The following is a 25,954-nucleotide window of genomic DNA, read 5'->3' on the forward strand; positions in this document are numbered from 1 at the left end:
CCTGTCATTTTTGCCATCTGGTGTAGATGTTAAAAATTATTGTCACTCTTTCATTCGCTACTCTATTTTGCACCTGCTACTCCCTGAGTTATGGGCATTTCACACATAGTAATTTAATAAGGTTAGGTCCCATGATAGTGTACTAGACGTTATCCCATTGGGAGTTATAGCAGTTGTATAAGGTCTTGAGGGAAAAGCATTAAATATGAATCTTGAGACTAAATATTTAGTACCTTGTAGATAGCACATTTTTCTAGTTGAAAAATGTTAAAGGAGTATAATAGTTGGGAAATTTAACAACATATTTCGAAATAAAAATGAGCCTTTTGTGATTGGATTATTTGTACCAGTCAAGTTTTCAACATGGTGACATTTGCAATTTTTCAAAAACATTTTTGTTGCCTTATGTAACAACGAAATATAAATATATTTTGAAACCAACACTGTTCTGTATAGTATTCATGAACCACAGGTGGCTACTTAAATTAATTAAAATGAGATACAATTTAAGATTCAATTCCACAGTCACACTAACCACATTTCAAGTGCTCAGTAGCCACAGGTGGCTAGTGGTTACCAAACAGGACAATATTTACATTTTACTGAAAGTTCTGTTGGACAGCACTGGGTGAAATTTCCAGTTCCTGATCTTAGGTGACCTTGGTCTTAAATACCTTGAGGTCATGGTGAATTTTCCTTAAAAGTGTGATTGTAATGTCTGAACATAATTTTGGCTACAAAAATAGGTCAAAGTTGAAGCTGTTGGCTACTAAAATCTGAGTGACCTTTTTTGAAGAAAGAAGGAGCATGTTGACCTGAAGTGCCCAACATGAGGAAAAAGTTGTTTCAGCTTTCAAAAATGCCTAGGCAGCCAGGTCCTTTACAGAGATTTTATAATCTCATATTATACCGACATATTTTTAGAGAGTGGGAGAACTCTTTATCATTTCATCTCTTCTAAATATTCAACCATTAACTTGCAAATTCTGCCTGATAGCATTAAAATATGACAAAGTAAGTTTGCACTGTGAACTTTTCTATCAATTAGTCTAACCATGTAGGACATGTAGTAAAAGAATGAACCAAGATTTTGAGACATGGACATGCAAAGTAGAGGGGGTCATAGCAGGAGAGAGAATATTAATAGACATATTCTTGAGTAACAGTCTCATCTCCAGAGAGATTTTTTTTAAGTAACAGCTGAAAGGTGACTTTAAAGTTTATCCTTGAAGACATTCAGTGAGAAGGATCAGGGCTTATTAGAATTTTCTAATAGGCCAGATTGTCACTAGAAATGAAATAGATCTAGCTATGAATACAATGATGTTCTCAAAACTGAAGAAATCTGCTTTCATCTTAAATCACCTAGTTTAAATTAAAACATTTCTGATCCTCTGAATTTCCCCAGTTCTCTATTTCACTTTTTCAATAACGTATGATAATCATTATTATTCAATCTGTTATTGCTATGTAGTCTGTAATGATTTTTCTTTTAAACATTTATAATTTATCAGTATTCTATACATTAAGAAAAGGATTGAGGTTTTAAAAATCATTTTCTCTAAGCAAGAAGATAAAAACAGAATGCAGCTTGAACATTCCAGACTGACCAAAATTATTTATTGATTTATTAATTTAAGGATGTTCATTGACCTATGTTAGAAAATAAAGAGTGGTGTTTGGGTTTGAGATTGTATTTTATTCTTGTCTAGAGCAGGAGACATTTGGTTTGTATGGTCTGAATACAATTCAGAGAGAAATGTAAGGTATAAAAAAATTCAGGGAGTCTTTCAGTCTAGAACAGCCCACATTGTTTTGTTTTCCTGAATGATGGTGCACAGATCTGGACGGTTAATCATGGGTGTTATTAAAATATGTTTCCAGCCAGTCTTCCTAAACAATGCTCGACCTGTAAAGGAAAAGGGAAAATGAGTTGGATATTGATTGTATGCTTTCAGAAAGAAAACTGAGGAAGAAATAATGTGAAGTGCAAAAGAAGAAAAAGCATAAAATGAACCAGCACTTCCAAGGTAAGCCATTTCCTAGTTTTAAGAGCCTGGTTGCCTATGGACTGTCATAACACGATTTTCTAGAACAATAATTGTTAAAAACTTCATGAGTTATTTGAACTTAGGCCCATGCTTTTATTAGTGTTATGTCTCAATGAAATTAATTAACTCGTCTCTGGCTTGTTTAATCTCCACTGTATACTTATAGCACAGTCAGTGATAGAGTTTATAGATGGAAGCAAAAACATCAGAAGTTTTTGCTTATAAATATATACAAAAATGCTCTATTTCTAAATAACTTGTTTCAAGGAGTTGATGTTTTATAAATAACTCTTAATTAAGAATTAATACTAATTATATCTATGGCATATAAAGTGAAACTGTTAAAGTTTTAAAAGATACAATATCAAGAAAGGCTTAATAGTAAAAAGGAAACACATACTTTGAGAGCTCCACTTAGATAGACATAATATGCTTGACGAAAGCTGTAGGCAGAATACAGACAATTTAGGGTTAGAAAACTGTCAAATTTAATAAAAGAGATTTTTGCAAGTTATCTCAATCCCAGTTATTCTTAGCTATAACACTAGAGTATATACATATATATGTATATATATATATATACACACACACACACATATATACGTGAGTGTGTATGTGTGTGTTTGTGTGTGTGTGAATATATATATATTAAGCTCTGTACAGCTCACTATCCTTTTACTTCATTTATGGACTTTCCCCTGATTTTTTAAATTTGGTTTTTGAATAAGTAGTACATTCACATCGCTAAAATTTTCTTCTTTAAAGTATAAAAGAATTTATGACAAAAAAATTTCTCACTGCTGTCTGCCAGCTATCTAATTCTTCTCTTTATAGCTAAGTTGGTGGAGCTATTATTCATGTATAAGAGAATATACATATATATTCCTAAAAATATTTTTACAAATGGAATAGTCTATAAACTCTTTTGCTTTTGTTTTTCTTACTTAAGACTATGTATTGGAGATATTATCATAACCATAAACAAGACTGTCATTATTTTTAGGGCCATAGGGTATTTCATTGTGTAGAGGTACTGGGATCTATTTGATATATCCTACATCAATGGACATTAAGTTGTTCAAATATTTGGGCAATACAAACAACACTGTTAATGAATAATCATGCATCGTTCATTTCACTTGAGTACAAGTATATCTAAAGACTACCTTCTTGAAGTAGATTTTCTGGAATTAATAGTACCACATCACCACGTAGGGATTTAAATGGTTTACATTCCCATCGAGAATGCATGAGATCAGTTTTTTCCACACATTCTCCTCAACCTATAGTGTGGTCTAACTTTCAATCTTTTACAATCAGCTTATTTAACAATGGCATCTCAGTGTAGTGTTAATCTACATTTCTTTTATTATTAACAACGTTTAGCATATTATACTGTATTTATATATTTATTTCCTTTTCCATGAATTGTCTCTTCATGTATTTGATAATTTTTCTATTGAGTTGTGGCATTTTTATTAACTTGTAATAGTTTTTCTTTTTTAATTAGGGAAATGAGCTCTTTCTGATGTTAATTGCAATTTTTTTGTTTGCTATATGTCTTTTGACTTTGCTTCTGGTGGCTTTGCCATATAGATTTAAAAAATATATATGGTTGAACTTATCAAAATTTGAAATGCCTTCTGGGTTTCTTATCATTATTAGAAGGGCCTTTCAACTCCAGAAGTTATATAAAAAAAATTCTTCCATGGCTTTTATGCTTATTTCCTTTACATTTAAATTTTTGACCCATTTGAAATTTATCATGGTATAAGATCCAGATCTGACTTAATTTTTCTAGATGACTATCCACTTGTCCAAAAAATATTTATCGAATGGTTCTTTTTTTATGTTGTATTAATGGCAATAACCAAATGTAAAACATTATTTGTGGGGAAAAGTGAAGTTTAATCAAGATTGTCAGTGAAGGTATACTTGGCTGATTACTTTTCTTTTCTTCTGTCCTCTCCTCTTCTCTTTCTTCTTCTCTCCTCTTCTTCCTTCCCTACTTCTCTCTTCTTTTCTTATTTTTTCCAAATCGTTAGACTTCATAAGTCTACATTTACATCAAAACTATCGACATAGCTTTATTGAAATGTGACTAGATTAGTCTTTTTTGGAAATAGATAAGTTTCTCAATTTTATTGGAAACTTTTAAACTTACAAATTATATCATAAACCCTTATTTTGCATCTTTAGTTTGTGTAGTGCATTGCTTTTCAGATCCTCTGTATGAAGCTGCTGTAAATTGGTAGCAGGAAATAGACAATTAGTCACTATGAGATGACTTTCCTTTAAGCGAGAACACCAGACAAGAACTAAATTTTAGCACTAGCCCTGCCGTTAATGATGTGACCATCACTAATAACTACACCTCTTTGGGCCTCAGTATCCTCATTTTCATAATTACTTGAAGTAAAGGATTTTGAGATCTCTCTAACTTTAATATTCTGTTAAATTTTATTCTGACACAACCCTGTCTATCTTATAGAGATGTTGTGAAGATCTAATAAGAAAAAGTACATATGAAAACACATTTAAGCTGTATAACAATACACAGGAGTGCTAAAACCCACTAAGATAAATCTTAAGTATGTGTAGTCAGATCTTCACAAGATATCTTCTAAGAGTTACTATGTAATTGATTGGTAATAAGTAGCAACTGCATGTTTAATAAGGGAGACAGAGAAAAAGATTTTAGGCTTAAAAGGAGTCCATAATCAACCAAATCGGTTAAGAGTTGCTGTAACTACCAGAGCATGTGAGATTGTACCTTCATAGTTGATGCAGCCATTAGAGTCTTCTTGACCTGCCATTAGGGCTTCCACTTCTTCCTCTTTCATCTTTTCACCTGAAGAAGCAGAACACTTTGGTCAGAAAGAAGGCCAGAGGGCATTTTAAAAATTCTACCATAAGGGATCAGTTTTAGGCTCTTGGAGACTATGACTAAGCTCTTGGCACTTAATAGGTTGTTGATAAATTGTTTTTGAATAAATTAATTAAAAGCACAATTGTACTTGATTACCCAAATTATATCTTACAAGAATTACAATGTTTTACTTTACTTATTCATTACCATTAATTTAAGTTACCATTTCCCCAAAACAAACTCATTCACACTGAGGCCAATTGGAATGGTCATTAACTTTTGGCTCTTCTTTTTCATTTTTCCTTTATAGTCTTTCCCCATACCTATTTTTATTCTAACACAATTCCCTTAAGTCATGTTCTTTGCTATGTATTTTGTCCTATTAAGTTCACAGAAATAAATTTCCCTTACCCAGTGTAGCTAGAACGTGACGGAGTTCAGCACCCATGACTGTGCCATTGCCTTCCTTGTCAAAAACACGCAGACCCTCAACAAAGTCTTCATAACTGCCCTGGTCCTTGTTATTGGAAATAGCTTGCATCATGGGCAGAAATTGTTCAAACTCAATTTTCTTAGCATTCATTTCTAGAAGAAATTGCAATTTGGAGAGTTATTAGCTACCATAAAATGTTATCTCTGAGTTTCAAATTAAACTTGAAAGTTCATTCTAGATGATTTGAAAAGTCTTCATACAGCTTACATTTTAGTTGGTAAATTGCTGATGACAAAAATTTGGTAATAAATAATAGCATGAGCTCTGGAGTCCTAGTGCTTGAACTTTTATCTCCAATCCACCATTTACAACTATGTGATCATGAGCAAGTTTCTTAACAATTTATGCCTCAACTTTTTCATTTGTAAAATACAGTTATTTCATAGTGTTAGTATGAGAACTAAATAATACAATCTAAGTTTATTAACATTATTAAGTACCTGGGTCAACTGAATGTTTAATAAATATTAGCTACTATGTTATTAGTATTGTCAATTTAATATATTCTATAACTATTAGGGAAGCAATATAAAATTATACTCATATAGCAAACTCATTAGCATATGCATATAGTAAAACTTAACTGAACTTTAATATATAGTCCATCTTTGTCCTGAGCTTTTGTAGGGCCTTTGATTTCTTTTAAATTTTATGTAATTTAAAAAAGAAGCTTATGAGGAGAGAGTATGTGTCAAATGCTTGTGATTGCCTGACTTGCTTGCAGTTTAGAGGCCTGCAGTTCATATGACTTTCTTTAACATCTTCTGACAAGGTAAATCATATTCACAGTAACAATATAAAACAGATTATCTGGATAGATGCAAGTAGATAAAGTTATGTACCTGTAAAATCAAAGTTCCCTTTTACTACTCTCTCCTCACAGAAAAGAAATCTAGTGCATTGAGTAATAGTAAAAAGATTCTGTTGGAATGTCAAAAATGGCATTTAATAAATAAGATTTGGCTTACCGCTCTCTCATTTTACCTCATGCTCTCATGTACTTTTTGTGTAATTTACCTGGGAATTTTCCTTCAAAGAAAATGAAATTCAAAAAAATTCTAGCAGACTGATTTAGAATTAGATTTTCTTGAAATAAGTTTTTTTTTTTTTAAATTTTTAACAGAGGAAAATAATTATTTTAATTTTCAAGAAAAAATGATTATTTGCTCTCTCTTCCTTTTTCCCTTGGGCAAAGTGAAACAGCTCATATATCCACTTAAAAAAACTTCAGTTTTTGTCTTGTTTTTCTTATTTAGTCTGTTTTCCAATAGACTATTATACTTTGCCATGATCCTTTGGACTTAAAAAAAATTCCATGTTCCAGACTAATGACTAGATTTCTGTATTGAGCAAATAATCTCTGCAATTTGCCATTTACGTATCTCACTGAACTTTGTCCTAGGATTTACCTTGGGCAACTGAATACAGGTTTTAGCTTAGATTTTTAAGTCTTTTTGTAATTCTTTGGAAATGAAAAATCTTATTAAGATGTCATCCTGTCTAAATTAAGATAGCTGGGTTTCCTTTAAGATGGTTGCAGAAACAGGGTGTCAAAAGACAGACTATTGGGCAAAATTAGCAGATATTTTCAGTGTCCTGAAAACATGTTATTTCATTTCTACAGCTTTTATCAGAGTAGATCTCTAGAAGTGTGACATCGTAATTTGCTCAGAGTTATTTGAAAAATACATTATGTTTTAGTCATATTTAACATCTTTGTCAAAATGTATTTTTGCCTTTAAATGTTTGAAAAAAATAATATATAGATTTGGGTACTATTTCATTTCATTAACCTTTAAATTATGAGCATTAGGATGATGGCAATGACTGTGTTAGCATTAGATATTATTTCCTTTCATTAGCATGAAATTTAACCATGCTTGCAAATTCTCAAAGGAAGATTAACTTATTCTATGAGGGAGGGGAAAACAGAGACTCTAGACAGCCAAGTGGCACACTTACTATCAAAAGCAAATTAAGCCCTAGTCTTTGGAACTTATATCTTAATAAATATCTCTCTCTGTCTCTCTGTCTCTCTCTTTCTCTCTGTCTGTCTCTCTCTCACACACACACACAAGCACATGCACATGCACACACACGTGTTTCCAGCTTCTTGGAAAAACATGTGGTTACCTTCATTGCTGGGATTTCCCAGAACTTTCTTGACCTCTGCATTGGTGGGATTTGTGCCCAAAGCTCGAAGGACATCACCAACTTGGCTTAAGGTGATCTTGCTTTCACCTGTTCTGTCAAACAGGAGAAATGCTTCCTTGAAGTCTGCAAGGAACAAGAAGCATTAGGGTACTGTATTCTACCCCAGACCTATAAATTAACCCTGATTTCATCAAAGATCCAGTTCAAACTCTCTTTTACAATTTTTGCCATCCACTTAGTTGAGTTGAATCTCCTTTTTTGAGTTCATTGACAAACTCTTTTGACATTTCTTGGGGACTTTTAAAGCTGCATTTCCAATTTTGAGTCATAATTTATTATTAATCAGATATGGAATTTGAGCTCCAGTCATATTTCTTTGTATTTCCTTCACCTACTTGGGAAGAACCGGGTTAAGAAATTTTGGGATCTCGAGAAATCTTAAGAATTCCTCATACAATCCTTCATATAGTAACAAAGTTAACAAAATTTCAAGGAAACAAATTCAGTTGGGGTTGTGTTTTGTGAGATTAACCCAAACTTCTCAAATTATATGGAAAAACCTCTTCTTGAAGTACAGGTTTCTTACATACACCCCTTAGCTAGTTTTCAGCAGGAGTAACTTCATTTTTTCAGAAAAAAATTAGAAAGATGACCCAAATCTCTAAGTCCTGTAGTGTCATTTAACCACTTCAATGTATGTCTCTAATAGGCTCCTAGTATAATTGATTCAGAAAGAGGAATATTTGTTTGAGTCTATTGCTATGGTACTCTCTTTAAACTTTACTCTTTTTACAGATAATACACATGACATGTTGCTATATTAGCTTTAGAATTTAAGTACATATTTTCTAATTATAGTTTTATGGAGATAATTGTAGATTCACATACCATTCTGAGAAAAAATACAAAGAGATCTCTTAAATACTCTGTCTAGTTTCCCCTAATAGTAATATTTAGCAAAATTATAATATACTATGGTCAACCAGGATATTCACATTGATAGACTCCATCAATTTCACTCAGATTTCCTTCGTTTTACCTGTAGTTGTGTGTGTGTGTAAATACATATTTTAAAAATGTTATCTATTTTCATCACCCTCTATTGCTTACTTTTCCTAAATTTTGTCATTCTCTTTAATAGACTGGTTTTTCCTTTCAGAACATTAAGCAAGAATTAAGAAGTGTACACCAAAAAGACAGAGAGGGTGCTACTATGGCATGGGGGCCAGTAAAGACATTTTAATTGAAGCTTTTAAGTAAATGAAATTTTCTGGGGGAACCCAAAAGTGCTAATGGCAACTTGTACACTCAGAAAACCATTTGAGAATGAACCGGTAGAGGTGAAAGCATTATATTTTAGGCCATTAGTGGTCTCAGATCAAAAGATGCCTTCTAGATAGAGTACTCAGCAAAATACCCTATGTTACGATCCTTTCATTCCCTAATCTAAGATTGGATCAGACATTATAATCAAATATCGTGATCATGTTACCTCTTTGCTAACATTTCCGCCTTAAATTCTATGCAATTTGACTATAAAAGCTCATTTCCCTAATCTAAAAACATGCTGCAGGTACTGTCGGGTCATTAGTCAAATATTGTGACTGAACTATTGTGAAATATTGTGAAACTGACCTATTCTTGTTACTGGCTCCAGGCTTTCATGCACAGCTTGCTCAGAGGGCTCACTATTACCCTGGTCAGATGCTTGATATAGAAATAAGATTTTATGGGGTGTAACAGAATCTCACTGACATTAACCCTTTTGTTGATATAAAGGCCAAAAGCAGAAAGATATTTCTCTTTCTACCTCAGATTTTTAAGGTGTAAGACTTTCTCTTGAAGACTCTAGAACATGAGTTAGCAAAATCTTGCCTAGGGGCTGACCACCTGTTTTTGTAAATAAAGTTTGATTAGAATACAGCCATTCATTTTTGTATTACTTATGGCTATTTTCATATCTCAATGACAGAGTTTAGTTATTTTTACAGAGACTGTACTGCCAATGAAGCCTAACGTATTTACTATTTGGCCCTTTGAGAAAAAATTTGCTAGCCCCTGGTCTAGAACAACACTGTTCTAGAACTTTTTGATGATTGAAATGTTCTATATCTGGGCTGTCCAAAAACGTAGCCACTAGCCACCTACTGTTCTTGAGCACTAAAAGGTAACCAGTACAACTGAAAAATGGATTTTTAAATATATTTATTTTTAACTAATTTAAGTTTAAATTTAAATAGCCACATGCATCTAGTGGCAACTCTCCTGGACAGCATAAGAGGACTCAGACCTTTGAATGCTTTAATTTTCCAGTTTTTTTTTCTTTTCTCCTAACCCATGATACATTCAAATAGAGCTGGTATGAGCAAAACTACTTAATCATGAAACAAGGAAGTAAAGAAAGGAAGTCTTTATTCATTTCTGAAAATATAGGATTTCCACTTAACTTAAAATGCTACTAAAAAGCATTTGTTTTCCTGCACAAGAGAAAACCAGTCCACTACTGTTTACTGAAACTCTATCTCTAAAACTTACTTCATATATGGAATAATAGGTTTAATAGTAATAGTTTAATAGATTTAATAGTTTCCTTCTATTCCTGTAAGGGTTTTTAAACCTTCTGTTGCTTGGTCCTGTAATAGTTTAGCTGTTAAAATAACATCGTAAATTAAATATTTGAAAAAACTGGGGTGCAGTAGCTGATAATGTAGCAGTATCACTAGTTAAAAATGCATTAAAAATTAAACAAATTATAGTAGAATTATCAACTGTTTTCAATAAGACAAAGTAGTCCTTTGTAATATATTTTCATATGATTCTGAGTTCTGAGTCATCAAATCATCTAATTTGTTTACTTTGAAGCCATCAATCATGATGTGGACACAAATGAGTCTGTACTACAGCAAATAACATTTTTTTCTTAATTCATATTTGCATATCTGCTATTCCAGACACTGAAACAGACAGAAAAATGTGGAACTTTTTAGGCAGAGAACTGAATATTTGAATAGGTCCCTTTTAATTACCTATATTTATCATTATTTACATATATATCATAACATATACATACTTACTATTATGACCAATATTTTAATTTATGTGATATTATATAACTAATTTTTTCTCTCCCTCCTATAGATGTATTTCTACTTCAGTTAATTTGACTATGTGACACTTTCATTCCATAAGACCTGCCTCAGTACATTTTCAGTGAAAAAAACAGATCTTGTGGAGCACGAGATTCTTGGATTCCAAGACAAGAAGGAGAAAAATCGGAAATGATAGGGAAACTATTCAGATTTCTCTTAAAGGTTAAGAGTTTGAAGTTTTCTAGTTAGTAACTGTTTCATGAAATAAATTTCTAATTAATTTAAACTAATACCAGATTTTGATCCTATCACTAATTCTTGGGGTCCTTGAGCAAGTCCCCGCTCCCTGGTAGCCTGACCTCTATCTCTAAAGATGGCCCAGGAGATGTCTATTGTTTCTTCTACAGTTTTATGATAAATTACTCCTCCCTCTTTGTCTCTGAATTCATTTTTATTCTGTATCTACTTCCCCACTATTTCTCTCCACTCATTGTGGTGCCCATTGAAATCGTATAGATGGGGTAACTGGCACTTCCATAACCAATTTTATTTTCCAGATTGAACAATTCAGGCCTGCCAGATCTCTCTTTAAGGATTTAGTTAACAAATTAGCCATCCAAAATCTGCACCTTTTGGGGGTATATATATATGGTATTGCCTGCTGTATAAAATTGGTTTCATTTAGAAATCAGTAAATATAAGGATCTATTTTGTAGTGTTTATCTATTGTTTGCTTAAACCTTTGATTACTAAAATTAAGTGAGGAGTTCAGGTTGTGCAGAGAATTTAGAGTGAGAGCATTTATATTTAGAGTGCCAGTGGGGATCATTAGAGAGAGCTAATCTCATCTCAAGGGAGTTGGTTTTCTCACATGCCACACTAACACTGTTAGTGTGCACATACTAACAACTATGTCTTTTAAACTTACCATCCTGCTGTTCCTTAGAGAACTGGATCTGTTAGAAAGAAAGTAACCACAAAGAATATTTTAACCAAACAAAATGTCCTGATTTTTAAGTGTATCCAAGCTCATTCCCTGAGTAATCTTTAAAGTAAGCTCCCAGAGGAAGCCTACTTTTCAGAGTTCAGGCATAGCTTGGACACTAACAGGTCGTGCCAAATAGCCTTGGAGATAAGTGATATTTCAGAAACCAGTGTTCTGCCTCCTTCTGGAGGAGAGAAGCTCAATTCACTTACCAGCAATCTGGTCAGCACTGAAGGACTGCAGTGGCGAAAGAGAGGGAGAAAGAAAGAAACAACTAGTACTTTTTCAAATGCATTGACAGAAGAAGGATTGCTTTCTGCTCTGAGATTTTTAAGAATCCATGTAGGTGTCATAGAAATAGAAGATTGCCTTAGGATATTTTTGAATCTAGGAAAAATAAAAAGCTATTGCAAAAGATAGTTACGGAACATCTCTCAAAGATTTAACAAATGCTAAGTCAAATACTTCCTGGAATAATATAATAATCTATAGTGTATATATATGTTTAATACAGATACACTGTATTAAGAAGTGCAGATACATTGCATTAAAAAGATCACCTTAAATCTGTCTTCTGTTTAACCACCACATTTTTACCCAATGCATCAAAAGTATTTAATTTTAGGTATTGGCATTATTGGATTGGTTTCTAAGGTATAATATTTTTCTATAGGTGCAGGGTTTTTTTTTCTAAATTTAAATACAATAAACATTATGTGATATAGCAAAAATTGGTGAAGCATAAAGTACTATTTTTGGGAGCAAGTTGTATTTTTCCAGTTGGCATAATAGATCATATTAATTTCCTCTATCTTCATCCCACCAACAAAAACCAAAAGTAGATTCTAAAGACTCATACTGAATATGTTCTCACCTCAGTTCTACTTTTTATCTGCCTTTCTTCTCGATAAGATCATATCCACTATCTATTCTCTCCTATAAACGACAAATAGTTTTCTCATAGGACCCACCATGATGGACCTGCTGGGCTGCAAAACAGCAACGAAGCTGAAGAGTGAGTTGAGGGCTCTTCCAATCCCTGAGTGGGGGCCTGGTGTGCTGAGGTTCCCTTTTATTTCTGGGGAAGCTGTGACCTAACAGCTAGCATTAGGTTTCAGAGAGAAGCGGCCACACCCCCTGGAGAGTTCAGCTTTCTTAAGGCAAAGGGAAAGAGGTTATCTGTACCCTGAAGGCTATTTTTAGGAAACCAGAAACCAGGAGTGGACAGCCATGATGGGACCAAAGCCTCTCACTACTTTTATGGTCTCTATCTCTGAGATGTTTGTTCTTTTGGAGTGTCTTCAAGAAGCTTCTTATTTGTTCAGGGGCAGAGGAGCTCAGAATTTCCTAAGCCTTGCTCTGTCCCATTCTCCTGGTGAATTTTGGACTCTGCAAACTCTAAGTTGTTAAGTTTTGGTATTAATGAAACTTACCGGATAGGACTGGTTTGGAGTTTCAAATAGCAACTGCTATACAAAGAACATCCTCTAAAACACTGTCTCATGTGGTAAAGTTCAGAGGACTTGAAAAGCCATCAATGTTCTGTGTGTCTCTTGGGGTTTGCCCAAATGATAATCTGGTCAGTTCTTGAAATCTCCAATTAAAGACCATTCTTTGTAAATTGTATTTTCAGAGGTATCGAGTGTCTCTAAGCCGGGAATGGTTTTCCCTTAGTTTCCTTACCTTAGGGGTAAATGTTTTCTTTCTTCCTTATTATCCTTATGGTGGCTGACCAGTCGGATTTTTAAAAATTTCTGAAGTTCTTCTAGGCAAAAAAGTCAATAGACCTTTTTTTTTTTTATAATGTGTACTTAAAAAAAAAATTTTTAAGCTTCATTCTTGGTTCTTTTTAAAGTTAAATTTATTGGGATGACATTGGTTAAGACATTATATGAATTTCAAGTATACAGTGCTGTAATATACCAAGTCTAGTGTCCTTCCGTCACCATATATTTGACTTGTCTTTACCTTCTTTATCCTCCTTCTACCTGCTTCCCCTTTGGTAACCACCATACTGTTATCTGCTGATAGACCATTTTTGCATTCTTTTCTCCTCCTTCTATTTGAAATTTGAAAATTTTGTTTACGTTCTTTCTAGACGTGCTGATTCTGTTTGTGTCATGCCAAGCGTTTTATGGCTTAGTCTCCAGACTGAGAAAGAAAGGAACCCAGCGGGGGCTGTGGAATTCAAAGTTGTACTTTAGAATTTTAAAGATGTCTCAGGGTTTGGCTGGTAATTGGTTCTCATGGCAGCTTATTTAAAAACAGAGGAAAAGGTTGGTCTTGGTATGTCCACTCAAGTTCAGATGATATGTTTATCAGTTTTCTACATATTTAAAGCTGCTTACAGGCATAAGGAATGTTGAAAGTGAATTTTAACTTAAGTATGTTTCGGCAACTATTTTCAAGGGAATGGTCACAAAAAACATAAAGTCTCTCTCTGCTAGACAGATTTAGACTTTGCAGATTTCTCTCAAGCATTCAGGAAGAAATCAACATTTAAATGTGTAGCGCTTTTTGTCCAAAGATTACAGGTAATGAAAATAATTTCATAGGGTCTTGAGTCCCAAAATAAGTATCAAAAATATAATTTTAAAAATATTAATACTCAGATAAACATATTTTCATAAATAGATGGAAATTTTGAGAGGTTATTGGGAAATGAAAGTTAACAGAAAAATTTTATATGCTTTGAATCATTAAGGGAAAATGAGAAGAAGGGACAAAAGTAAAAGTTTGTAACCTTTGATAATTGTGTAAAATTTGTAGCCTAATGATTTTTGATGCAAAAATTAAAGCCTTTAAAGCCTTGTTCTTTGATGTTTCTTTGCATGTTTTTTTTAGACTTAGCCTTGTAATTATTTGTATTGTGTCTTTAAATTTGGATTGACTATGATTAATATTGAAAATTAGCATATACCTTTAGTAGAGCTAATAACTATAAATAATACAAGATAAACTCATCAAAGTTGTCCTACATAATGCTCATTTTGGTGGGCTTTTTTTTTTTCCAGATAGACACATGTTCTTGAATACACATAAAATATGGTTTTTTTTGTATGAAATCTTTTGAGTAAACTGGAAATTCACTTTAAAAGTTGTGTTTGTGTTATGAATAAGCTATTCCTAACCACTTGGGTATTATGTAAAGGTTTATTATTATTCAGATAGAAGTGGTAGGCAGTTGCCAAATTATTTCACTCTAGTTCTTCTCTGTATCTTTATCATACAGAGAATGAGAGGTTAGATTTTTTTTTGTATTTATTGAGAATCAAAATAAACATTTAAGCAAGTTATTGACAACAGTAGAGAAGTCTGCAGTATAGTCTAGTCTAGAGAATAAACTATACTTTACAAGTTAGAAAACCTAGGTGCCATGCTCATAGTATAAATGGGAAATGCTATTTATTCTCTGGTACACTTTTACAAATAACGACAACTTCTTCTGGCATCTTTTCTTTGGTGTTAGAATGGTGAAGTAATCAGCCTTTTGAACAGAAGCATGATGTAAATAGAAAATGTCAGCTGATTTTGAAATCAGTTTGCTATGTCATCATTTGGTTTGTTTTAAAAATGTGATTTAAGTCTTTTCTATCTGGAATGCTGTTCTCTCATCCTTGCTTCTTAGAAATTAACTATTCTTCAAAACCCTGATAAAATCTCCTTTTGAAAAGACATTTTCTCTGTTTCCCTAGCTCCTTCCTTCTGCTAAAAGATGTTTAACCTTCCAGATTGTAAACTTCTGAGAAGCACAGGTCATCATGGAAACCTTTTATTTTTGTCCATGATGAGAACTCAGAGATGGGCTTACCCCAACCTCTCCCTGCCTTATTCTTCGATTCCCCCTCGCCATAATTATAAAATACCTTGCCTATACTAGATGCTCAACAAATTTTCATTATTTTAAATCATTAGAACATCTGTATAATAAGTTCTTCATTCAAATATAAGCTCTTTCTTTAGAATATTGTGTTCTCTGAGGGAAGAAACTTCGTCAGTCTCTTCAAAGAGTTAAATTCGTACCATAAATTAGAAGAGGTGCATACATTCTCCTTTGATACTGCACCTCCAGCACCTAAAACTGCCAAGCACATAGACATGCTCATCTAGAATTATTGCTGTATGTGCCTTTATATTTCTAGAGCCTTTCCTTAGATTTAGTGTAAAAGTTTATGATTAGAACTTCTAATTCGCCAACTTTCGATTTTTTTTTTAAGTATTTTTTTTTCCATCTTTGCCTATACAATTATATTAGACCGGTAGTAAAAATAACTGTTCCACATTTTTATGACTCATGTACTATTTGTTATTGGAGTTAGCTCAGTGGCAGTGTACTGGTATTGAAAAGAATGGATTCTATGAGAATGACTTCTGCTGCAATGTTTACAGATCTTTTCTCATTTTGAGAAACACTTTTCTAATAGTAATCATGAGGTCTGGTTAATTGATTAAAAGAAAGATAAAGTCTCTGGTATATAGAAAGAATTTATAGGAAAAAAAGTCCTAAAATTATTCAATCAAACAGGCTCTGGAATTGATGTATGTTAAGATTTAGTATAACAAGCAGAGCTATAATTAAAGATGATCTGGAAGATATGTGATCTTGAATACTGAGGGAAAATGCTCTAGGAAGGAACATAGGCTGCAGTCTTTAAAAACTTCATCATCACTGCAGGATACGTTGGGACTTAATGACTGGTAAAGTAAGTAGCTTACAGGTAAGTAAAGAAGTTAATCCAATCAAGGCCAGTTTTTAATCAACAAAACATTGCTGCACGTTCCCTGATTTAATGCCTGGCAGAGGATCAAGACCTGGATGTACGCAAACCCTAAGGAAAACTTATTAATTTTCACTCCAATCTCATAGAGTTTCTAGGAATCAATGTAAAAGGCCAACAGAAGTGCTATTTTGGAACTCTGAGAGTTTTGTACTTTAGAATAATTAATTTAACAAAGTATATACTTAGGCAGGTGATTCTAATATGGTATCAAGAGGAGACTTTAAGAACAATGAGAATACAGTACCGGCCCAGGTTGTCTAATATAAGAGAACAGATGGCTATATTGGATATATTGACCTGAACAGAAGAGAAAATAAGTAATTTTACACTGAGGAAGACTAAACTAGTCAACTGAGTAGTCACATTAGAGCAAAATCTAAATAATTAAAATAACACAATTCTGAGCTTTAAGAATTAACAGAAAGACCTAAGTGAATTTTAATAAAAAATTTTAAATAGGACTTAAGTCTACGCTTCTTCAGATTTCTCATCAGCTTTCCCATGGTTAATAGTTGATAAATAAATTTAACATTTCTTGAGAGTTGTACTTTTTCTACATTGTGTATTTGTATGAAATTTATTAAAAATCCATGTTATGTCTTTGTTCCTTCCTTCCTTCTTTTATTTTAAAACTATGATCATTGGAAAAATTCTTTGTATGTGTTTTAAGAAATTATAAGTACCTGCTTTTTCTTATTTGGAATAAAATTTCCTTTTGTGACCACAGGGATATATGAATATTGTTATTAGCATTTTAGAGATTCCAGGTCTTTTGATATGGTGGAAAGAAAACTAGGCAGTGATTAAACTATTCAGAATTTTGTTCTGGCTCTCTTATAAAAAAATATGTATTTTTGGGTTAAATAACTTCTCTTGTCTTGGTTATAGCATTCTTAAATATAAAATATACTGCGTGATTTCTATGGTTGCTTATGGTACTATAATGTTGTAAGTTTTCCGTCTTTTTGACAATAGAATCCACCTCAACTCATTTTTTTTCTAATGGAAAAGGTCATGGTGCCTAAATATTCAATTAATATTGTTTTGAAGTAGTTTAGAGTTAAGCAAAATATAATTTCATAATGCTGTGTTCGATTGAGTCGGATGTTTTATAAACAGGAGACAGCATACAATTGGGCACTTACTAGGTACAAGGAACCTCACTTGGCACAAAGAAAAGAAGAATATAAAGTTGAATATGATGTGGTTTTATCTTTAGAGAAAAGTTTCTTCTCTGGCTTCAACTCACTATTATTAATTTATGATCAAGATAGCAAAGATTTATCATCTATATAATTTAACTTTTAACTAGTATAATTGAAGCTATTACTACTTGTATATTATAATTTTTGCCCTCCAAATTCTGATTTGGGTGAGAAACAAACTGTAGAAGTTGAAGTAGAAATAAACTATAAAAGATCCTATTTTCATACAAAAAATATTTCAGTATGAAGAGAAGCAGAAGAAAGTGTAGTATCAGCAGACTAAATATAATCCTTTCCACAATTTCCATGAGTCAGATGGTGCTTAATGCTGGGTAATTATGGAATGACTTCTAAAGACATCTTGCCAGGGGGTTCATTTGCAGCACTAAAATGTCGAGAGGCTAAATTTGACACTGTCGCTTCGTGATCTTGTCTTCCAAAGATTTCATTTCTTTACACTCAAAAGTACTATTCACTATTAATTGCTTAACATAACTATCCCTTTCCAAACTGCATTTTACTTCACAAAGATATTATCCAGTTACATATAATTCAGAATATAATTTTAGAGAGAGTTACAGATGTTTTTTAAAATTTTAATAAATAAGTAGCATCATTTAAACTGGAAACCCCAATCAAGTATTCTTTGGAGTGGTATGTAGAAATATAATGCCACATATATAATGATTAAATCTTAACCTTAACTAGTTTGAGGAAAACAACTAGGAAAAGAACACATATGGTCAATTTCTAATTAGACAGAGTGGGAGAAAACATATAAGTTGTTTTTTAAGTTTTCATTACATAATTTTAAGAGTTTGTCTTAAAATTATGCTCTTTTCTTTTACAGCCTACCTGTTTGAAAGTGGAAACTTGATACTGATACTGGTACATTGTCAAAGAGTTTTTCATTTGCTTCCGACGTTAAATTCATACCATAAATTAATATTGCAATTGGTTGACATTATAACTGTATTAAAATTAATTTATATTATTGAAAGACCAGAGTAAAAGAAGACAAACTCTTAAAATTATGTAATGAAAACTTAAAAAACAACTTATATGTTTTCTCCCACTCTGTCTAATTAGAAATTGACCATATGTGTTCTTTTCCTAGTTGTTTTCCTCAAACTAGTTAAGGTTAAGATTTAATCATTATATATGTGGCATTATATTTCTACATACCACTCCAAAGAATACTTGATTGGGGTTTCCAGTTTAAATGATGCTACTTATTTATAAGTAAAAATCCCTTATCATTCTCAGATTATTATCCTGGTGAAAAAATTTGGAGATCAGGTTTGATATATGTGTATGTTTAACTAAAACCATAATTATTTAAAAAATTAAATCAGTTTAATCACATTTAACATTTTTTAATATTTTAGTGTAGTTTAATTTTTTCCAGCTTTATTAAATGAATATAATTGACATATAGCAATGTTTAACGCAGGGGACCCCAACCCCCAGGCCGTGGTACTGGTCTGTGGCCTGTTAGGAACTGGGCTGCACAGCAGGAGGTGAGAGGCTGGCAAGCGAGTGAAGCTTTACCTGTATTTGCAGCCGCTCCCGGGAGCTAGCATCACCGCCTCAGCTCCACCTCAGATCATCAGACATTAGATTCTCATAGAAGAACCCATCCCTAGTGCCAAAAAGTTTGGGGACTGCTGGTTAAGGTATATAATGTGATGACATGATACATGATAATTTTGATTTTGTGAAATAATTACCACAATAATGTCAATTAACACATCTGTCGCCTCATAATTATCCCCCCCCCCTTTTTTTGTAGTTAGAAACTAAGATTTACTCTCTTAGCAACTTTCAGGTATACAAAATGGTGCAGTTAACCATAGTGACCATGCTGTACACTTGATTCCCAGAAATTACCATCTTACAAGTGGATACTGGTATCCTCTGACCACCTGCAGTCCCACCCTTGGCAACTATCAATCTACTCTTATAACAGCATTTTTTATACCCATGTTCTGCTTACAGCTTTTTAGAGAAAGCTGGAGCAAAGTGACTAGGAGTTTTTCTAAGCTCCTAATATTTTACCTTCAATCTGTAAAAGAGAACACTTGACCTGTCAGTAACAGGTACTAAGATAGGAGAAAGCCTTGCAGAACAAAACAGTAGTGAATTGCCAAGGTCAAAGTCTTGATGAACTTGCTCTAATGTGTGCTTGTTACCCCCTCTTCTGGCTATACAGGGCTGTGCAGAGCAAGAGAAGATTCACTCTACCTCTTATGCTTGAGAGCAAAAAAGGCTCCTTTACACATTCTTAGACACAGCAGCTTACTCTTTAAAAACAGGAGGCAGTTTAGAATATGATTAACACAGCATGGATTTGGCCTGCTAGGTTATTCATTTCTTCATCACTTACTAGTTTCATGGGCATAACTGTGAACCTCATTTAGGCTCAGTTTCTTTTCTTGCAAAATGAGGCTAAAACAACCTCAGTGTAATGTTATGAGAATTAAATAAGATAATAGCATACAAAGTAAATTCACAATGAATAATGACTGTTATATTATAAAGAACTTTATAATCTTTAAAGCTTTTCACGGGTCATGACCTCATCCGATTTTTGAAACAGTTCTTCTAAGTGCAACTGGATTCGTATTAGCCTTGTTAGAGATGAGAAAAAGAATCTATAGAGTAACACAAACAATCTTATACCCAGACCAGAATGAGTCATGTGTCACAACATATGCATAATATTTGCCACCACTGAATACCCATCAGTAAATAGATGTATTTATTGGGAGTGCTGTATCTCCACCTTACTCATTAAATTGAAAGATTAAATCTTCCCAAGTATGTAGTCGCTATGACATTTGTTACTTGATGAGTTTCTGTCAATGCATTCCGTACCTTTACCACTTTTTGTAATCTCGCCTGCAGTATCTAGTCAGGGATGACCTGATTGAGTGATGAATACAATGAGAATTAAAATTTAAGCAGTACAGTGAGAGACATGATTCAAAATCCCATCACCTCACAGCAATCCTGACATATCAGCTAAGGCATGCATCATGCAAAAAATTCACATACACGTTGAAGATCTTTAAAAATCTAGGCACATGGTCATCTCATTACTTATTTATTTTTGTTATTTCACTTGGTTGCAGTTTGGGGCATCAGGTGTTCATTTTTGTGTTTGCACCTACAACTGTACTCATGGTAGATTTCAGTTCCTATTCTGAGCTTCCGTCAGGCAGTGTTCTATAGTCTGGGCATTTTTGCTGGAAATATCAGCTCTCTGAAAACAAAAAGTGCTTAGAACCACCCAGGACAGTAAATTTAATGTTTAGATATTAGTAGTAAATGTGTTTTTGAAAAAGGATACTCATAGAAAATCCATGGGACAGGACATCAAGTAAGTATACCCTCAGCTATCAAAGGTTTTACGTCAGAACGATTGAAGAACTGTTCTAAACAAATAACCAACAAACCAAGTAATCAAATTGAAAAGGACATTTTAGAAATTGATAAGACTAATTAATAATATTTAAAATTCTTCAGAGTCAAATATATGGCTATTAAACATGGTATATTATAATACGGAACATAGATATCAGGTGGGAATAATATTGAGGAATTAAATGTAACTATGATTATAATACTACACAAGATGGTTACACTTAAACTAGCATTACTCAAAGTCTGAGGTACAGATAGATTTCTAAATCACATGATTTATGAAAGAAAGTTTAAAATCCAATTAAGTTTTGTTCTTTATTGAGTTTTCAGAAAGTTAATGAATACACTTAACAGTTCTATTAATTTATTGAAAGTTCATTTTCTCTGCTTGAAGAGAGTCTATAACTTATATGAGGTAATACAGCTAGAAACATCATTAAGTGATTAAAAGCATCAAAATATGAAATGTTTTAATGTAAATTTTAATTAGCCTTATTACCTACTGGGATGAAATTAAATTTTATAAAGTTCTCATGTTGTATCACCTTCTTTAGCTGTATTATAATACCTTTAAATATGCATTGATTTCATGTTAATGAATAAAAATCATTGAAGGCATTTAAATTTCTTTACAAAAATATGTTAGCTTCAATTCTGCAATTCTGTTCTTTTCTTTTTTCTCTTTCTATCAGGAATGGGCTCTTTGAATGAGAGATAAAGGATAATTTCTTCCTGTTTCTTCTAGATTCATTTAACTTTTTTTACCTTCTCAGAATCTATCACATCTTTTGTTCTGCAATGAAATAGTGAAGATGGAGTAGTCCCCATCTTTACAGAAACTCTCTAGGAGTATTTCCTTCTTTTGCTTAGTTGTGCTAGCTCATACTAGTGTTATTTCAACATATAGATGAAAAATAAACAAATTTTCAAGATTCAGAGAAGTGTCACTTTCCTACTGAAGATGAACAAGTAATCGGTTTAATTGCTGGATTTAAAAAAGTGATGTTTTGTCTTTTCTTGGAGACCTCTTACCTGCTGAACTAAATTTTTATTTATTTACTTATTCTTACACAGTTCCTCGGGGAAGAACATTAATGCCTGTTTTCACTGGTGAGATACTTTTTCTTCTTAAGAAGGCACTTTCTTTTTTCCTTTCCAGATACTTGTAGTCCCAGATACAAGGAGATGACATTGTCTTATAAATCACAATAAATATAAGAGGAGTAGGAATAGCTTTGACACTGATTCTTATCTCTGATGTTAATATAGAGTGGAGAGTCAAAGAACAGAGACAATTATAATAATTGGAATGGCTGTAATCAATCACACTCATTGTATAATGTAGTGTGTATCTATAAAGATACATTAACTAGGGTTACTGAAGGTGAAAAATTTGATTTCCTCTTAATGAACTGTATGCATGCAGTCCTCAAGGTAGAAGAATGTTTATTAGAAGATCTGACATACATTTCTCCTTTGAAGTGGATATTCATTAAGAATAGTTCCTAACCAAAAAATAAAAAAAATAAACGAATAATTCCTTAGATTCACTTCAAATATGACTTTAGTTTAGTTACCTACAAATGCAAGATAAAATATTTGTGTTAATCTACTTCTACTTTGAAACATAAAATTTCATGTTTAACTGGAATGCTATAAAAATTATGAATATATTTATTTAATTTCATCACATATCTAAAGGTGATCTAATTAAATATTAAATCAAGACTATTTTTAAAATCTACAATTATACTAAAATAGTTAATGAAATGTTTATAGGTCAGCATTGCCATTGCAAGAAAACAGTGTTAAGTGAGCAAAGTTCAGATTTATTATGTACAGAACTTTTGACTTAAGCAGAAAGATCACTCATAGGCACTCTTGGCCACTAGTTTTCCATGTAAGGCAGAGTTATTAGATGAAGATATTCAAACTGTCATTTGCACCAATCTGAGCCCAGTGAATGAGGACAAGGTACACATTTGATGGGTTACATCACTGAGAGAAAACAGACACATGCAGTGCGTCATTTTTCCAAAAGCAAATAATCATTTGGTATTTGAGAACTTTGATCACAGCGAAGTGTTGACACAAAAATTAATCACATTCTCCTTAGTTCAAGATCAGTATGAAGAGCTCAAAGACATAACCTGAAAGCCATATAACCAACAAGTTTTGCAGTATTTTTTGGTTAGTTTCATTTAGAAGCAGCTCACACATTCTGAATTAAATTCTATGTATAAATAAACAAGATGACAGTTATAGTCACTGAAACACTTGAGTACATAATTGTCTACACTGAGATCTCATTTAGTGTTGTATCAAACTTTATTAAGCAAAGCTGAAGGGGGAATTAACTTGAATTGCAAAAATCTTCTCTTCTTCAGATGAAATAAAGCAGCTGTCAAATAAGTACATCCATGACAACTGGGTCATCAGCTGTTTTTAAACTTTTGGAAACAAGTGACTGGACTAAAACTTTCCTTTTGCTATAGCTTTAAAGTATGGGATCCAGTTTCTACGGAGATTTTACTTAAACAAAGCTACTGGTTTAAAATATTTGTAAAACACATTTACGCATATGTATTTTGCCCATAAATTGCACTTTGACAAATTAGGAGAAAAAAAGGAAACCAGAGAAGAAAAGAAATAGAGCAAATACAGGTATTATGTTCCCCATATAATACCATACTAATGCTAATTTTACTAAAAGTATATGTTTGAGTTTATTTAATCAAAATTTTCTTCTCCCCAAATCTACCAGTTCACTTTATAATGTCATTTCTCAATTTAAAAGAAAAAAAAAAAAACCCTTTGCAATTTATTAGCGTTTCCTACTTTGAAAAGATGTTTCAGTGACCAAACGATTCATCCATTTAGTTACCTTAATGGCAGAGAGGTCAATTTTTTCTTCTTTGGGTTTGGCTGGGGCAGGTGCAGGTGCAGGGGCAGGGGCTGGTGCGGCAGCAGCAGCAGGTTTCTTCACATCCTTCTTTGGTGCCATTTTGTTTAAAAGGATGGGTTAAAAAAAGAGAAGGAGCACCTCCAAAAGAACCTGTCAAAGTGATTCTTGGAAGAGGAGTGAGCGGTGGTTCGGTTGATCCACAGCCCAGTGTCTTGAAGGTAGAACCCAGAGTATTAAATGGTATAAGGGCATGCATATATATTTCACTTAGTGCCTAATAGAATCTTGACACATGCGGCTGGATTGGACAGTTCGCTAGTCAAGGGGGATGGCATTCCTGCTCCGACTATAAATGGAGTCTAAAGGGTCAGGGCTTCATCAATTTTTTTTAACTCTTCTTGCTTTTTTTTTTTCCTTTGTCACCTCCATATACAAAGGGAAATAAGTATGACAAAGTCAGCTTGAGCGACTTGCTTTGGTGACAGGAAAATAGATTGATACTTTTTCTTGGTAGAATTACAGTTCTGCTGAAGTTGTAAATCTCCCCCGCTCCCCAGCCTTCATGCCTAGGAGACATTACTGAAGGATTTGATTTCAACTTGGAATTTTGGCAGCGAGTATTACCAACTTTCATCCAGCTCCTCTGCTCATGCTCCTCCCTCCTTGCCATAACTTGCAAGAAAATGTTGGTCAGCAAAGAGGTAGTGGTGTTTAAAAATAATCACGTGTAAGGAAAACCCATCAAGTCTTAAAGTGGCTTCCCTTCTCTGGCTCTCTTTCTCTCTTTTCAACTGTGGTAAACTGTATGCTAAAGCAAAACAATTTAAAACTACTTCCTATAACTTAATTTTCTTTCTGTAATTTAATGAAAAGTATCAAATGGAATGGAAATAACGGCAAGATTTACCTTCTTGCAAAATTACTTTGCTGATAGGAAAGTAACTTTCTATTTAGGTATTTATCCATTTTACTTCTTAGGTGACATAAAGTCTGATTATTTACTTATCACTTACATTTTCTATCTATACTTGGAAGATAAGATAAATTCTTAAATTAACCTAAGCAGCCAGAGAGATAAAGAAAAGGACTTCAATTATCAATATGGTGTAAGTTTTGGTGAGTAACTCATTCCTTTTCTGTCCTTGGCATCCTCAGTTTGCTAGGCTAGACTCTTATATTAAGAAGCATAAAAATAACCAGGGTACCATCCTCATTTCTGTTTTTCTAACTTGTGAGATATTTAATTAATGAGTAGTTATTAATTAGGAAAAAAACTAGCTAATTTGGGATTTTTAAAAGAGCCATATTCATACATTACATGTGTAAGAGCACATATATATACATATAAATATATATGCATAAATATACATATTATATATTCTAATTAGCCATTTTCTTTTGGTCTGATATAAAAGCATTTTTCAGCTTGGGGAAGGTCATTATTCCTCTCCATATATTACAACTAAGAGAGATTAAGACTCTCATATTAGCAATAATTCACTTAGGTCACAACTGACCAACAGTTAATCAGTCTCCTTATCTCACACGATGGCCTTTTCTACTGTATTATTTGATCCACATATATGCAGGAGAAGCTTTTTGATAAGCTCCCTCCCCCATGAAGCCCCACACCAAGGACTCAGTTATGATCTAAATTAGCTGCTGATACACATTTCTTGCATTTCAAGACAGTCATGAGAATCTGAACATATTTTGTCTAAGTATCCTCCTTGTCTCAAATTTAAATAAGTAGAATAGAATTCAAAAGATAATGCTATGTTTTATAATAGAAACACTATTTTTGTAAATAGTAAAAATTTGTCCACTGGTTTGTTTTCCTTTGGATTATCAAAGGATACATAGGTTTTTTTTCTGTAATTACGGAATGGCGGATATGTTCTTACTTGATCTCGTGGCCTATATTAATACTTTGCTCCATGTGCAGAAATTTCTTAAAGACCATGCCAGGTTTTACACGTAAAAGAGTTTTATGTGT

At 33.0% G+C, this 25,954-nt stretch overlaps 1 protein-coding gene across 2 annotated transcripts; it reads right to left on the reverse strand.

The window, feature by feature from the left end:
• Positions 1-1,597: 1,597 nt before the first annotated feature.
• On the reverse strand, positions 1,598-24,209 carry MYL1 (myosin light chain 1). 2 transcript variants are annotated; one of them, XM_039844154.1, is made up of 7 exons: positions 23,938-24,209; positions 11,585-11,612; positions 7,547-7,690; positions 5,332-5,505; positions 4,825-4,902; positions 2,452-2,494; positions 1,598-1,909 (listed from the first exon to the last, which is right to left on the reverse strand). In XM_039844154.1, exons 1-6 carry the CDS (start codon positions 24,055-24,057, stop codon positions 2,466-2,468), a joined length of 573 nt encoding a protein of 190 aa, XP_039700088.1. In that variant the 5' UTR covers positions 24,058-24,209; the 3' UTR covers positions 1,598-1,909; positions 2,452-2,465. The 2 variants fall into 2 exon arrangements, with proteins under 2 accessions (XP_039700088.1, XP_039700090.1); XM_039844156.1 differs by lacking the exons at positions 11,585-11,612; positions 23,938-24,209 and adding exons at positions 11,854-11,878; positions 12,613-12,680 and having other exon boundaries at positions 1,603-1,909.
• Between the last annotated feature and the right edge of the window lie 1,745 nt (positions 24,210-25,954).

This window comes from Pteropus medius, unplaced genomic scaffold, assembly GCF_902729225.1.
Source record: "Pteropus medius unplaced genomic scaffold, Ma_sr-lr_union100, whole genome shotgun sequence".
In the NCBI taxonomy this organism is placed as follows: Eukaryota; Metazoa; Chordata; class Mammalia; order Chiroptera; family Pteropodidae; genus Pteropus; species Pteropus medius.